Source organism: Apodemus sylvaticus, chromosome 9 (genome assembly GCF_947179515.1).
Source record: "Apodemus sylvaticus chromosome 9, mApoSyl1.1, whole genome shotgun sequence".
Taxonomy (NCBI): domain Eukaryota; kingdom Metazoa; phylum Chordata; class Mammalia; order Rodentia; family Muridae; genus Apodemus; species Apodemus sylvaticus.
The window spans coordinates 32,725,829-32,740,028 of NC_067480.1; the positions used below are offsets into that span (position 1 = coordinate 32,725,829).

At 39.9% G+C, this 14,200-nt stretch overlaps 1 protein-coding gene across 12 annotated transcripts in view; it reads left to right on the forward strand.

The window, feature by feature from the left end:
* Dock10 (dedicator of cytokinesis 10) overlaps positions 1-14,200 on the forward strand; it is a 263,483-nt gene that overhangs the window by 170,504 nt on the left and 78,779 nt on the right. For all 12 annotated transcript variants that reach the window (XM_052192769.1, XM_052192770.1, XM_052192771.1 and 9 more), the window contains exons 11-15: positions 4-159; positions 5,416-5,637; positions 5,836-5,958; positions 7,208-7,290; positions 12,746-12,868. In XM_052192769.1, the coding sequence (XP_052048729.1) occupies positions 4-159; positions 5,416-5,637; positions 5,836-5,958; positions 7,208-7,290; positions 12,746-12,868 (707 nt within the window). The remainder of the gene's footprint in view (positions 1-3; positions 160-5,415; positions 5,638-5,835; positions 5,959-7,207; positions 7,291-12,745; positions 12,869-14,200) is intronic.

Below are 14,200 nucleotides of genomic sequence, written 5' to 3' on the forward strand. Positions count from 1 at the left end.
TAGACCCTAAAGCTTCAAAAAAGGGACATTTTTGAAAACGAGTTCATGATCAAACCCTTTGAAGAGAAAGCTGCCAAAAGAATCATGGTCACCTGTAGAGCTCTCAACTTAAATCTTCAGGGATGTGTCACAGAGAATGAATACGATCCTGTAACCAATGTAAGTTTCTCCCTCATTCTACCATGACCAGCAGACTTATATCACTCTAGCCTAGCCCAAACTTTTCTACCCCTGCTAATCCTAGGATCTAGCATCTAGTATGCAGAGAGTCTGTTTGACAGCACTTCTCATCTTGTAAAGGTCACAAATTCTGAGGAAGAGTCCTTTATATACTGCTAGAAAAGTTTCCTTTTAGCTTAACATTTTTTTATTCGATATAATTTTTTATTTACATTTCAAATGATTTCCCCTTTTCTAGCCCCCCACTCCCCGAAAGTCCCATAAGCCCCTTTCTCTTCCCCTGTCCTCCCACCCACCCCTTCCCACTTCCCCGTTCTGGTTTTGCCGAATACTGCTTCACTGAGTCTTTCCAGAACAAGGGGCCACTCCTCCTTTCTTCTTGTACCTCATTTGATGTGTAGATTATGTTTTGGGTATTCCAGTTTTCTAGGTTAATATCCACTTATTAGAGATGCAACGAACGGCCATTGTTCTGGAGTCCTATATACACAGTCAGCCCAGTGGTTTCCTACAAAATTGGTTGTATGTCTGGTGATAGTGAAGGGTACGTTCATTTATTTATTGTGTTGCTGAGGCTAGGACTTGGAGCCTTAACAAGTGCTATGCAAGTGCTCTCCCCATGAGCTCCGGCCTTTGGTTTTATGAGGTGGGGTATTACTGAATAGCTCAGGCTGGCTCCTCCTGGCTCTACTTCCTCGAGTGCTTAGGATGAAAGGTGCACACGGCCATGCTTGATTCAAGATGGCTTTTAACTGACATTTGGGTTTTGCTGTTACTTGGAAGAAAACTAGCTAACAAATCCACCCTACGATTTTATAGTATTCCTGCTTCGAGTAAGGTGAAATGATAAAGAAATCTTGAAGAAATATTAAGTAAAAATATGGGTGTCACAAACAATGCTGGGCATCATGATTGTTCTTTACTATATTTCCAAACACCTAATATACAGTATGTCAAACCCACACAGAATTTCTTCTCCTGATGAGGGAACACTGGAAAATCTCCTCTTAGGAGGGATATAATAGTGGGCAATTCTAGACTGATTACAAATGTATGTGTGAGAAAAGAAATTAAATGTTGGAACTGCAGAGAAGTAAATAGGTCACTCGTCATCACCCACCAACAAATGCCAGTTAAACTTTTGCTGTGTTTTCTTTCGTTCTCTTTCAATGCATCCTGTTGTGGTGTCTATTAAGTCTCAATTGCTGTCTTCCATCCCAGAAAAGAAACTTGATTTTCATGCTTTTGCTATACAAGCCATATGTGTCTTAGAAGGCAAGAGTGTCATTGTTCACTTGCTTGGCCCTATCCAATCCCACACATGCCTCCTTCCTGAGTGAAGCTAACTTGTTGAGTTGGAGCACAGTGGATCGCAAGAGACAGTGAGACCTTTCATCCTTAGCACCTCTGTTGTCTTTAAGCATCCTACCTGCTACTCTAGTAACAGGATTTGATGGGGAGAATTCATTGAGATGGACAGCTTGGATCAGATCCTCTCAATTTTCAGCTTAGGAATTGCAATGTGTACTCAGGTGTCTTGCCTCAGTCTCCCCTATGTAAAAAGTGAGCAATAGAGGCAAACATTTTAAATGGTTATGTGATAAACAAATAGAAAATCTCCAGGAAGCTCTAAATGCTCAGTGCAATGTAGTGTTCATTCAGCTCCAAGAGATGACTATGAATGAAAATATAAATCTGAAGATCTAGTTTAGGCACTGGCCTGGAGAGAACCATCTAAGATGGTCCACACCCATAAAGAAGGGAACCATTTTGAAACATTAAAACGTGACCAGCACAGCATCCAACAAAAGACTAAGATGGATTAAGTTGGAAGAGAGGCAAACCAGAGAAATGTGGGGTGAGAGGCTGGCAGAGGACAAGTCCACTGTGTATGATGGTCCTCACACCATGCAACATGAAGAAGAGGGGCCAGTAGGCATGGGAGCTGATAGGTGCACTTTCCATGTAGAATAAAGATAGTAGAAGGAACCAGGCCATGCCTTCATGCTGGATGTAAAACAAGAAAAAGTACCTAAAAACTTTGTTCGTGAAACCATTTGGAAATTTAAGAAAACTTGATTCAAAGTGTAGAGCCACTTAGTTACCATACCACATAAAAATAGATGGGTTTTATCATTTCATACATTGATCTATACTAAAAATATAAATATTTTAAATGTATGGTGTTTTTATCCAGCACATCCAGTGCAATTTAAAAATCCATTCTGGGAACCAAAAGTCAAAGAAAATGGGCTTATTTTTAGATGTGAGGACCATGGGACTGTGATAATATCTGTTCCTATATCCTAGCCTCCCCACTGACCACCAGGGTTGATTTGGCTACTCTTCCTGGCTAAGAAGATATCTCTAACCCTCACCAATTGAGGGGTGTCTCTCCTGAAAGTTGCATATGTAAAGAGCACAGCCTTCCCTGATAGAAAGACAGACCCACCAGTAGTTGCCTTCTTCTGATAAATCTCCATACAAGCTCCCAGAGACCAAGTGCCTCCATTGCCAAAGACCTGCAACTCTTCCCATGTAGATCATGGTCAGAAACTACATGGCTTAGTTTGCTCAAATCTCAACTGAGTAGCTCTTTAGAAACATTTTTTATTTTTATTTGGTTCCATTTCATTTTGTGTGCACTGAGATGTTTTATGCATGTGTATGTGTTTTCCTTGAGTCATCTACAAGAGCAGCCAGTGCTCATCGGTTAATGAGCCATCCCTCCGGCTTCCTGAAAATGGCTTTCTTGGTGTGCTTTTGTGTCTCTTAGGCCAAGAGGTTTAGTTGATTTTGAGCATCTAAAAGTTGTTTTTTAAGTACTCTTACAGTGTGTACACATGTTTAAAAAATAACGTAGGAAATTACTTGTAACAAATAATTCCATTGCACGTGTTAGTAATCATACCAAAATCAATAAAACAGCTTCACGTGGGTGGCAGTTTGTCATTGGATGAAATAGTTTTTTGGAAACTTCTGTGTGTTTATACAGCGGTACTCTTTCCTTTATGACAGTCTTCAACCTCATTCTTGCTTTGATGAACATGTTTTGAAGGCCAGTTCTCCACATCCCGGGAGAGCCAACGACTGCTTTTCCTACATGAATGTCTGCAGCCTCCACAAAAGAATCTTTTTTGACAAGGAAGCAGACTTTGACAGCATGCAATTTTTCGGTCAATCAAACAGAACATCAGCTTCTAGATGATAGTTTTATAGTATGACACATTCCTTTGAAAGTAGGAATTGACTCCAACAATCCGAGCTAATTAAGCCATTTCAGTGTGTCTAACGTTTAAATGTTCCTGTTCCTGAATTCTCAGAGGGACCTCATCCGCCTAAGCCTCAGTAGCCTACTACTTAAATTATCAGACTTTGAAGGTGTTTTGTTAAACAAATCCATCCTGAAAGCCAGGCATTCAAAAAGTAAGATTTGGCATTTTTGTTGCAAAGGTAGATTGGAAAAAATAAATGAATCACCACAGGGGCTTTCATTTCTGGCATGTTATTAACGGAAATCATGTATTTCCATTCAACAAATGGGAATAAGAGCCAAAACGCAACAATTCAGGAAAAAATAATGATTTTTATATTTTGACCTTCAAAGTGTTTTTGTGCCTCACCTTACTAATCTCTCTTTATTTTTGCATTTTCAATTCTTAGCAGATTACAATTACCACAAATGAGTTTTTCTAAACTAAATTAAACTACTAAAATCAAATTTTTACTTGAAAATTACTTCTAAATGAGCATGAATGTATATGTGCGAGCATGTGTCTGGTATTGTGTATAAGTGTTTGTGTGTAGATGCATACTTACCTATGAGCCAATGCATATATAAGGAGGCCAGATGTCAACGTGGGGTGTCATTCCCCACCTTAATTTTTGAAACAGAGACTCTCACCACATCCAGAGCTCACTGATGCAGCAAGGCTGGCTGGCCAGTGAGCTCCAGGAACCTTTCTGTCCTTATCTCCCTAGTGCTGGGATAACAGCGGCCTGCAGCCATGCCCCCCTTTTTACATGGGTCCTAAGGCTCTGAACTCAGGGGCTCATGATCTCTCAGCAAGCTCTTCACTGACTGAAACGTCTCTGTAGCCTCAAAAAGACTATTTTGAACTTTACTTTAATTTGAAATTCCATCTCTAAAAGTGAGGAAGTTGACAGGCATTGTAATCTTGATACATCTCAAAGGACAGGAGCTATTTAACAAGACTCACAGCACCAGTCTATACAACAGGGCATTAATTGGGCTGCAGTCCTTTGTATCACTTACTTGTTCCTAGAATATTGGCAGACGACAAACTCCAACTAACATTTAGGAGCACAAACCAAGGTAAAATGTTATTGATAATCTTTTAGAAACCCCCCCTTCCACTTAATTGCATAGCTATGAAAATCACATTCATGTTCATTTATCTTGTATATTTAATTATACATACATATATCTGTGTATATGCAATGTATATATATAAGTATATGTACCATTGTTTATTTGGCCTAATTTAGCACATACTTCCATGTTTTTGCCTTGGAAGGAACATGGATGTACACATACTGTCAGCACTCCACCACTGTCCTGCACCCCCATCCTTTAATCTGTGTTGATTATGACACTTTTCTAGTTAATCATTCTTTATCCTTAAATCTGCCTTTGTTTCTATGATATTTTGGCAGCTTTTTAATATTTTGTATCACATTTTGTTTTGTCTTTTCAGAGTTGTGGCATTAGGTGAATCTTACAGTATTTACCTTGCCTGTGTGTGGCCATAGGTTTGACACTCAACACTACAAAGGGAAGGAAGGAAGGAAAGAAAGAAGGAAGGAAGGAAGGAAGGAAGGAAGGGAGGGAGGGAAGGAGGGAGGGAGGGAGGGAGGGAGGGAGGGAAGGAAGGAAGGAAGGAAGGAAGGAAGGAAGGAAGGAAGGAAGGAAGGAAGGAAGGAAGGAAGGAAGGAAGGAAGGAAGGAAGGACCTGAGAAGTAATTGGACTAGTAAAATGTTTCTCAGCATTTCTAGAGACTGGGGTAAAGGGGAAGCAGAGAACTCTTGGGTGGGTGTTTGGAGTCAAGAAACAAACGAGATAAGCGCTGGGCTTCGAGGCCTCTGCTGCAGGGGTACTTCACACTGGGTTATAGAAAGCTTGCTTTCTGCCTTTGGTGCGATTGTGTTGTGAAGTGCAGTGGTGTAAAGACTGGTGGATTGGCAGAACCATCTGGGTTTTGTTTTGCCCACAGATTGAGCCCTTTTTTGTGAGTGTGGCACTTTACGACCTCAGAGATAACAGGAAGATCTCTGCGGATTTCCACGTGGACCTAAACCACCCTGCTGTCCGGCAGATGCTCACAGGGGCCCCACCGGCCTTGGAAAACGGCAATATTGACACTGGTACAGCGAGACAACCCGAAGAACCTCACATAAAGGGCCTTCCAGAGGAATGGTTAAAATTCCCAAAGCAGGTTACTCTTTTGTTTCCTTGTGATGGGACGGGAAAACCTTACCCTTTTGATTGTTCTTAACATATAAATAGTCCACATGGTATGGGCAGTTTCCCAAATAAAAATCCCTTAAAGCTGTCGTGTTTTTCAATGACATCTGTGAATGTCTTCAAGGTGGTTTCTTTGGTAGTTATTATCCACTGCTCTCCCTGGACACAGGCTGTCTTCTCTGTGAGTGATCCTCACTCTGAAATTGTTTTGGTGGCCAAAGTCGAAAAGGTCTTAATGGGAAACATTGGGAGCGGTACTGAACCTTACATCAAGAATCCAGACTCCAACAAGGTAATGATTATTTACTTATAAATACTTTCATTTGCTTTACAGAGATAGAATCATAACATGTTCCAGAATTATGTGATTTCATAAATGTATGACTTCCAACATTAACCTAGCAGCATAATTAATATCTACCAGAAACTTTTAAAATTATACAATTTTTTGGTTTATGTCCTTTTGACCCAACAGCGTAGACTCTGGTATTTATGAATCTATTAGTGGAAATAAATATAAATTCAGATATTATTTTAACCCCAAAGGTTGAAGTATTTATATTAACAAAGTTAGGAGTCAGGATCAAGTGAAGGCAATTTGCTAAGATCTCAGCAAGCTAACAATGGGCTCAATAACAAAGACAAATTATTATACACTAAATGTAATAATAGTGACATGTAGAAAGCTAGAGATGGAAGCAATGTGATTGGCCTGCATAGTAAGACTAGCCAAGGCTTTCTGTTTGCTTCATTCTATCACCTTTGTCATTTCAAATAAGCAAATTATGGATTATCACTGTTTATTAAAAAATAAAGTATATATTTCCCATAGAAGGTAAAGACATCAAGGAAATCAATTGAATTTGAGCATGTACAACAACTTAGTCTGTAGTTTTACATATTTAATGTCATCATACATAATTACATATTACATATCTATTATGTATCCATATTCAGCAAACTATCTGTTCAGACCACATCCAGCCTATTGCCAGCTTTTGTAAATGAAATCTTATTGACAGTCAATCACACCTCATCTATTGCACAGAATGTGTGAAGTCCTGGCTTTGCCCCAGCACTGAAAATGGAAGTGCTTCTTGTATTTATCAATGGCTACCTCCCAGCTATAGCAATAGATTTAAGAAATTGGGGCAGAGAATGCAGGAATCATGCAGCCTCTCACAGAAAAAAGATATGATCTAGTACCAATTGTGAATATAAATTTGATAACTTTCCATTCACGATTTTAACTTCTCTTAGTGGGACAGAAGGAAGGGAGGAAGGCAGGAAGAAGAGAGGAGAGTGTAACAGTTGATATTTCAAGACTAGGGCATGTTCCACATTTAGAATTTTCAAATTAAAAAGAAAGGCAAGAATTCTGCAATAACTTGAACACAGGTGTAATCTGAGCCAGTAAGGAGAAATTCTATAGAATTTCAGTAGACAATAAAATGGAAAAAAATAATCACTATTATTTTATATGTACGGTTTGTAATTGGCTATCCCTAAGTAACATTTTATTTACTTTTTTCCCCTCTCAGTTTGCACAAAAGATACTAAAATCCAATAGGCAGTTCTGCAGCAAATTGGGGAAATATCGGATGCCGTTTGCTTGGGCAGTGAGGTAAGGTCCTGTTTTGAGACTCGCGGAATAGAAATGTATTTGCAATCTGCATTAGAAGCTATGACTCTGAACCCCTTTGTATCATCTGATGCTTTTTAATGGAGCCACACCTAGAGAAATAACATGGTAGCATCTTCATAGATATCATGAACTCTACAGAGACACACTTCAGGGAGACAACTTACACCAAAGGCCCCTACCTCATATCTAGTGTGGGCACAGCCAGATGTACTGGGAAAACTTACTAGTACGAAATCAAAATCATAATTTGTTCATACATAACTGCTTTAATGAACACAGTGCTTTATCCATCCAGAGAGCCTAACGGACATAAGATAAGGAGGGATATTGCATACCTTCCTGTGCACCTGCATGCCTTCATTTATGCATAGAGCTCTGCTCTGTATGAACATCCAAATGAAGCCATCAAGTTGGTCGCTTAAGCAGTCTTTACTCTGGATGTAGATTAGTACAGACGATTATGTCCCCAGATGACTCTGATGGAAATGCTGAGTCCTGTGTGCTCAAGCAGAAGACGATCCTTCCCAGAAATGGGACCTCTGTGGAAAATAGACTTGGCTCTTCAGATCTCTGACACATCAACTCCTAGTTCCTCCTCAGTCTCTTTGTATCTTTACCTGGTATATGAATTCCTTAAAGGAAAGAAACCTTGGCATAGACTCGTGAAAACAAAACAAAGATCAGCAATGAGCAAGGTGAAGTAAAAGGGTTTAATTACAGGCCTGGTAGAAAATGCCCCACGTAGTGAACATTGAGAACATTATCCCAAGGGCGGTCACTTCCATTCAAGATTCAAAGTGCAGAAGGAGGACTAACGTTGTGTATTCTACTATTCACATAGCTTCCACTGGGAAACACATTCAGAGAAAACCCACCAGTGTGTGACAGAATGCTGTGGTCATTATTTTAACATGAGGTAGATAGAAGGAGTGGTGTGGAGTCCAGCATCAGTAATGCCAGACAAATCTCTGCAGGCTGCAATTATCCAACTTGCATCCAGACAGCCTTGCAGCAAGGGTGGAAGAGCCAGGCTGCAGAGCCAGGCAACCCAGCCTACCTGTCAAGGTCAGCTCTCCATTCATTACATTATTGAGCTAGGTTCTTTCTTCTCAGGGTCCAGAGTATCATCTGTAAGATGTCTCATGGACAATATCTTCTATTAACCTCAAATATACAAAGATTTGGTACAAAATATGTCATGAATATGATTTTCATCCCTACCTTTCAGACATGAAAAACATGTTATAGACTTTGTCATTATTATTATTTATTATTATTATTATTATTATTATTATTATTACTGGAGGTCACTTGTTGAGTTCATACTCACACTCTGTAACTCTCCATTTCTTGTAAATTTGCCAGTGAAGAAGAGTAGGAAGGATGGAGTCGTGTGTCAGGTATTGGCAGAAATAACATCCTGACTCTGAAACTGTCAACAAACTGGAAGACAGATGGCACTTCCATGGGGACTGAAAGTGTCATCAACTCGTGGGGTAGTTATTTCTAGGAACACAGAGCTAGCAAAACCGCAAGTCCATCCTGGATGAGGGCTCAATTAGTACTTTGACTATTGTTAGGAACTTGAACAAACCACCAATGATTTGTATTTACTTGGGTTTCTCAGACAAGTGAGGAAAAAATGGCTGATCATACAGATATTGTTTTGTTGGGTCCTTTGGATGACCTAGCCTCAGAAAAAAAAAATCACACAGCCATCCAAAGTAGCAACCCCTGTGCCACCTTCCAGGGCAAACATTGCTTCAGCTAAGAGTTGGAGGCTAGCAATCACTCACATCGTTCTGGAACAGACCAGCTCCATAGGTGATATATTGTTGGTCCTGCATATTCTCCACTGGCTTTTCCTCTATACTTTATTTCCAGCTGTCCCAGCTCTGCTTCTGCCCTTGGGGTATTCAGATACCTTTGCAAGCTGGGTGGAATGCAAGGAACACAGCTTATCCAGAGTTTCGCAGAAACTCTGTTGTCTTGAGCACTGACTGGGTTGAGGATGGCAGCAGAAAGAAGCCTTGTCTGGGACAGTTTTCAGTGGTACAGCATTCTTTATTCATGGGTAATAAGACCTATATACACTATATACACTATATACACTATATACACTATATACACTGGGGAGTGAGTAGGAGGTTTTGAGGAGAGTGAACATTATTGGCAAGGGCTGAGGTGCTGGAATGCTTCATTTACACGAAGAAGATTTCCAGGTGCTTACTGGATATGTCCTTATAGAGAGAGAGGAAATTAAACCTGGAATTTGACCATGATGCTGTGACTACCTCAAGGTGGGCTGGAGATGGGAGGTCAAAAGGATATGTCTACCAAGCAACCCTTACTCCTGACAGTCTCAAGATGAGATTTTCCAAGTTTGGATGTGGCTCGACCTTTTATTTTTGCTCCAGGCCTGCTCCCCAGGTCACATGGCCTGCTTTGCCCCCACAATTTCCTATCTTGCAGTTTGTTTCACAGCATAGCTCTGAGTGTACCCTAAAACATTTCAAAGCAACTGTAGTTAAAAATAGTAGCATTAACAGTTACTTGGAACCAGATTTTTACCCAGCTGCTGCGGTACACACAGATCTCATTGCTATGAGCATCTAATTTGAAATTTATCTGATATGTTCTCAGATTGGGTACCAGCTGTACTGCCACTTTGCATCAAAAACATTATCCTTCCAATAAGTGTAGAACACACACACACACACACACACACGCAGTTACACACACACAGTTACACACACTCAGTTACACACACATACACACAGTTGCACACACACACATACTCACACACACACACACACACAGTTGCACACACACATACTCACACACACACACACACACACAGCCACACAGGATATTTTACAACTCACAGTTAGAAATGAAGGTGAACTCACCAGTTCACCAACTGCAATTAAACTTTTCCCATACATCTCACCTGCAGGATCATAGGGCCTCAAGGCTACGCCAGGATCACCTCACAGATTCTTGTACACTGCCTCATTTTAACTTGTAAATGACCAACAGACAGTGCTCCATTTTCTTTAAAGTCAAGCAGGACTGCCACTAAAATAAATGTTCATTCTCATATCTGTACATCTAAAGATGCTCAGGGCAGTGATATCTAAGATTGTCATGCTGTCAACAACCCAACAAGTGGCGGTCTGCCCATGCTTGTATCCTTCCCACAACAAGGCTTCTAGTACACCCTCAGCGCATCCTTTTCTCTGCCTTTCTATAGTTTTATTATTAGATAATTCATTTTTATACAGTTAAAACTGCCAATCAACCAAAAAAAATTGTGCTGCCTTTTTAATACTAGGTAAATGTTCTACCACTGGAATACCTCAGTCCTTGAAGAGATTTTTTTTTTTAACTATTATTATTTTAAGACAGGGTTGTCTGTGTAGCTCATCATCGCTTTGGACATCCGTCCTTCTGCTATCTTTACTACCCCATTGCTGAGATTGTAGTCCTGTGTCCATGCCAGGCCCTGCCAACCACTTTACCCTTTCATCTGCTGTATTCACACATAGAAATGTCTAAATCCCACATGATGGCATATACCTCTAACCTGAGCCCTTGAGAGGATGGTGTACAAGTGTCAAGAGCGAAGCTTCATGTGCACCTCAAGAATCGCTGTTCCAAGTGGAGGATTTCCACATGCCAACTGTGGATATGATCAAAATGGAGTTTACAGGCCACATAGATTAATGTAGTTGCAGTAATCCAATCACTGAAAAAGACTATTGAGTTTATAACTCCCTCTTGTATTGGGAAACACGATGTGTTAGTTTCAGAATGTCAAGTACTTGCTCAAACAGCTTTGAAATTCTTACCACATTTTAATGTATTTATGTTATGAGCATGCTCAGCTTGCCACGGCACTCCTGTGGCTGTCAGAAAACAAAGTGCAGAAGCAGTCTCTCCTATCTACCATATGGGCTCTAGACACCGCAGTTGGTGGACAGGTTTGGCAGCAAGTGCCTTTACCTGCACAATTATCTTTAGTCTTCAAGTTAAATGTTTTTATTCTGTTTTCCTGATGTTATTTCATTAAAATGTTATGAAGGAGAGACTTGGTTGATTTTTCCTCAGTTACTACTTAACAACAGGAAGATCAACAAAACTGTGAGGAGACAATTCCAAGGAGTCTAAAAATATCAGTCGAATACATCTCTAGCCCATGTGTCCTTTATTTCCATGTTATTTTACACTAAATGTCTATGGCTAATATCAGTTTCAAAGCCATTTCAGCTACTTTATTGAAATATTTGATCATTTAAATGATGATAAGATATTCTAGCTAAGGCTCTTGAGGTAGAAAAAAATGAAAATCTCTATGTTTCTCTAATTTTGGAAAAAAAGCAATTATATGGGGGCCTAATTTTTTGATGCATAATAAAGCTGGAGTCGGCAACATCAGAGGACCACATGTGAAGCAAATGTTGCCTGACCTCACTTGATAACTTAGACAAAAGCAAGTATGTCTTTTAAATAAAGCACTATAGGTGCAATGAAATTGATCAAGGAAAGAAAAATAACATACATTAGCCTTATTTCATGCAAAACTCTGACTGATATTTGCTACATTTATCCTTATTTCTGTCCAAAAGTTAGAACGCCAGCTCCTTTATCTTCACAGGGGCAGTTTAGGAATCTGACTTTCTATAACAGTAATTGCAACCTGATTCTTTTTACACACTCATAAGTCCTAATGCTGCTACCCAAAGCGCATTGGTCCCTTTTTGCCTGGGTTAAGGGCTCTTGAAGAAACACTTACATGGAGAACTTTAAGAGAAAGATCAGACAGTGCAGTCTTTGCCTTGCAAGCATGAAGACCTGATTCTGAACCAAGTCACAGAACCAAGGTTAAAATTTCTGGACATGATGAGGCATGGCTGTAACCATAGCACAGGAGAAGTGAAGACAGGAGGATACCTGGAGCTGTCTTGACTAGCTAACCTAGGCTCTTTGGTAAGTTTTAGGCCAGTGAAAGATCTTACCTCATAGAACAGGGTGGATAATGTGTGCACATGAATGTGTGCATGTACACATACACACACATACACACAGAGACACACATACACACAAAACTAACAGAACTTCACCAGCACAAATAATATTTTCTTGTTTTTCTCAACTCCCCAATACTCCTGGGGTTTGATATGGTAATAAATGTTAGACACCATAAAAACAGTTGTAACAGGAACTCTTCCCACTTGAGATATAGAGATGAAAAGGAGAACTATGACAAAAATTTGTTTATAAATACTTTGTCTAAGGAGTGGCGTCCTTTCATAATAAGTCCCTTGAATTCTTCCTATTGTAAATTGGAATGATTAGTAGTGATCCTCCTTAAACATACAATTTATTAAGCAATAACAAAATATAAATCTGTATAAACATTCTTTTACTGCAGATCTGTATTTAAGGACAACCAGGGGAATGTGGACAGGGACTCAAGATTTTCACCACTATATAGACAAGAAAGTAGCAAAATGTCATCTGAGGACCTCCTAAAACTGGTGTCAGACTACAGAAGGTAGGATATTCTGGACAACCCTTTAAGTGCTTTAAGCTATTGCACACTGATTTCTTCTCTCTCCGTAACAATACCTGATGTTCTGATTCTCAACTGTCCAGATGCCTCCAGAAACGAATGGTTTTCTGGTGACTTCCCTTTTGTCCAAACGATGCCAGAACCAAAGAGGAGATTTGTGACATGTTGGACTACATCATCTATCTATAGTGTGTGACAATAACACCTCCCCCCCACAATAAAAAACAACCCATTGTCTGGAAATAGCATTTATTTATGGTACTGCTGATTCTGTGGTTTCAGTTTGTCTCTTCCACATGTGATGTATTTACTGGCAGAGGCAAATTGGGACTGGCGAATCAGCTTCTACCCCACAGGAGTCTCTTGAGAAGAGTCAATGCTCTTATTACAGTATATGTCTTATGCTATTAGGCTCTAACACAGAGAACTACCTTGTACTCCTTAGCCATGGATAATGGTTCTGTTTCTCCTGCCTAAGAATCAGCAAGTCACTTATCAACTAATTTTGTACATCCTTCAAAAATGTTATGATATGTTTAAACATGTGTGGCCGGTATCTTCAGCAGCAGCAGCAAATCATCTTCATCTAGTGAAGTAGAAGGGGTATTGATCAGTGTTTATTATTATTATTATTATTACTTCTTGTTGAAGTTTTTAGAACATACAATTGGGATTAAAAGTAGACTCTTAGGCAAGACCCTGTACTAATCTTCCTATCACCGACTAATCAAATATCTGGGTCAAAACTTGCACCCAAGTCTTCGTAGTGCTCCACAAGCCACTATGAGAAAATAAAAAGGAATTTTCCTGTTGCCTTTTTGACAGTCCCTGGAGGCATGACTAGCCATACTGATGAACGTAATGGAACATACAAAAATTTGGGGATGAACTGATATAACAAACAGCAAAACAAGCCCTGTCAGCCCACATACTGACAGTAAAAACAAAAAATTATAAATGGCGTTTAAGAGGCACCAACAATGTCAAATGAAGTGCTGACTTTAAGTTAAAGCTGACATTAAGTTAAAATCTCTACTGGGGACCAGTGTCTGTGGTATAAATTGTCATTGCTGACTTGAAGCCACCAACCTGGTTCACTGAACATGGGGCTGGGAAGAGAGGAGAAGAAGCTTAGGACTCAAATATGGTGTGTGTGTGAGTTCTTTCCCCGAATAATACCTGATCCAAGCAACTTAAGAAAAGGGTTTAGTTTGGCCTGTGCTCTTGGGGGTTATAATTCTTCATGGAACAGAGGACAAAGCGACAGGAGCAGCCGTCAACTGGTGACATTGCATCTGCAGTCATGAAGCAAAG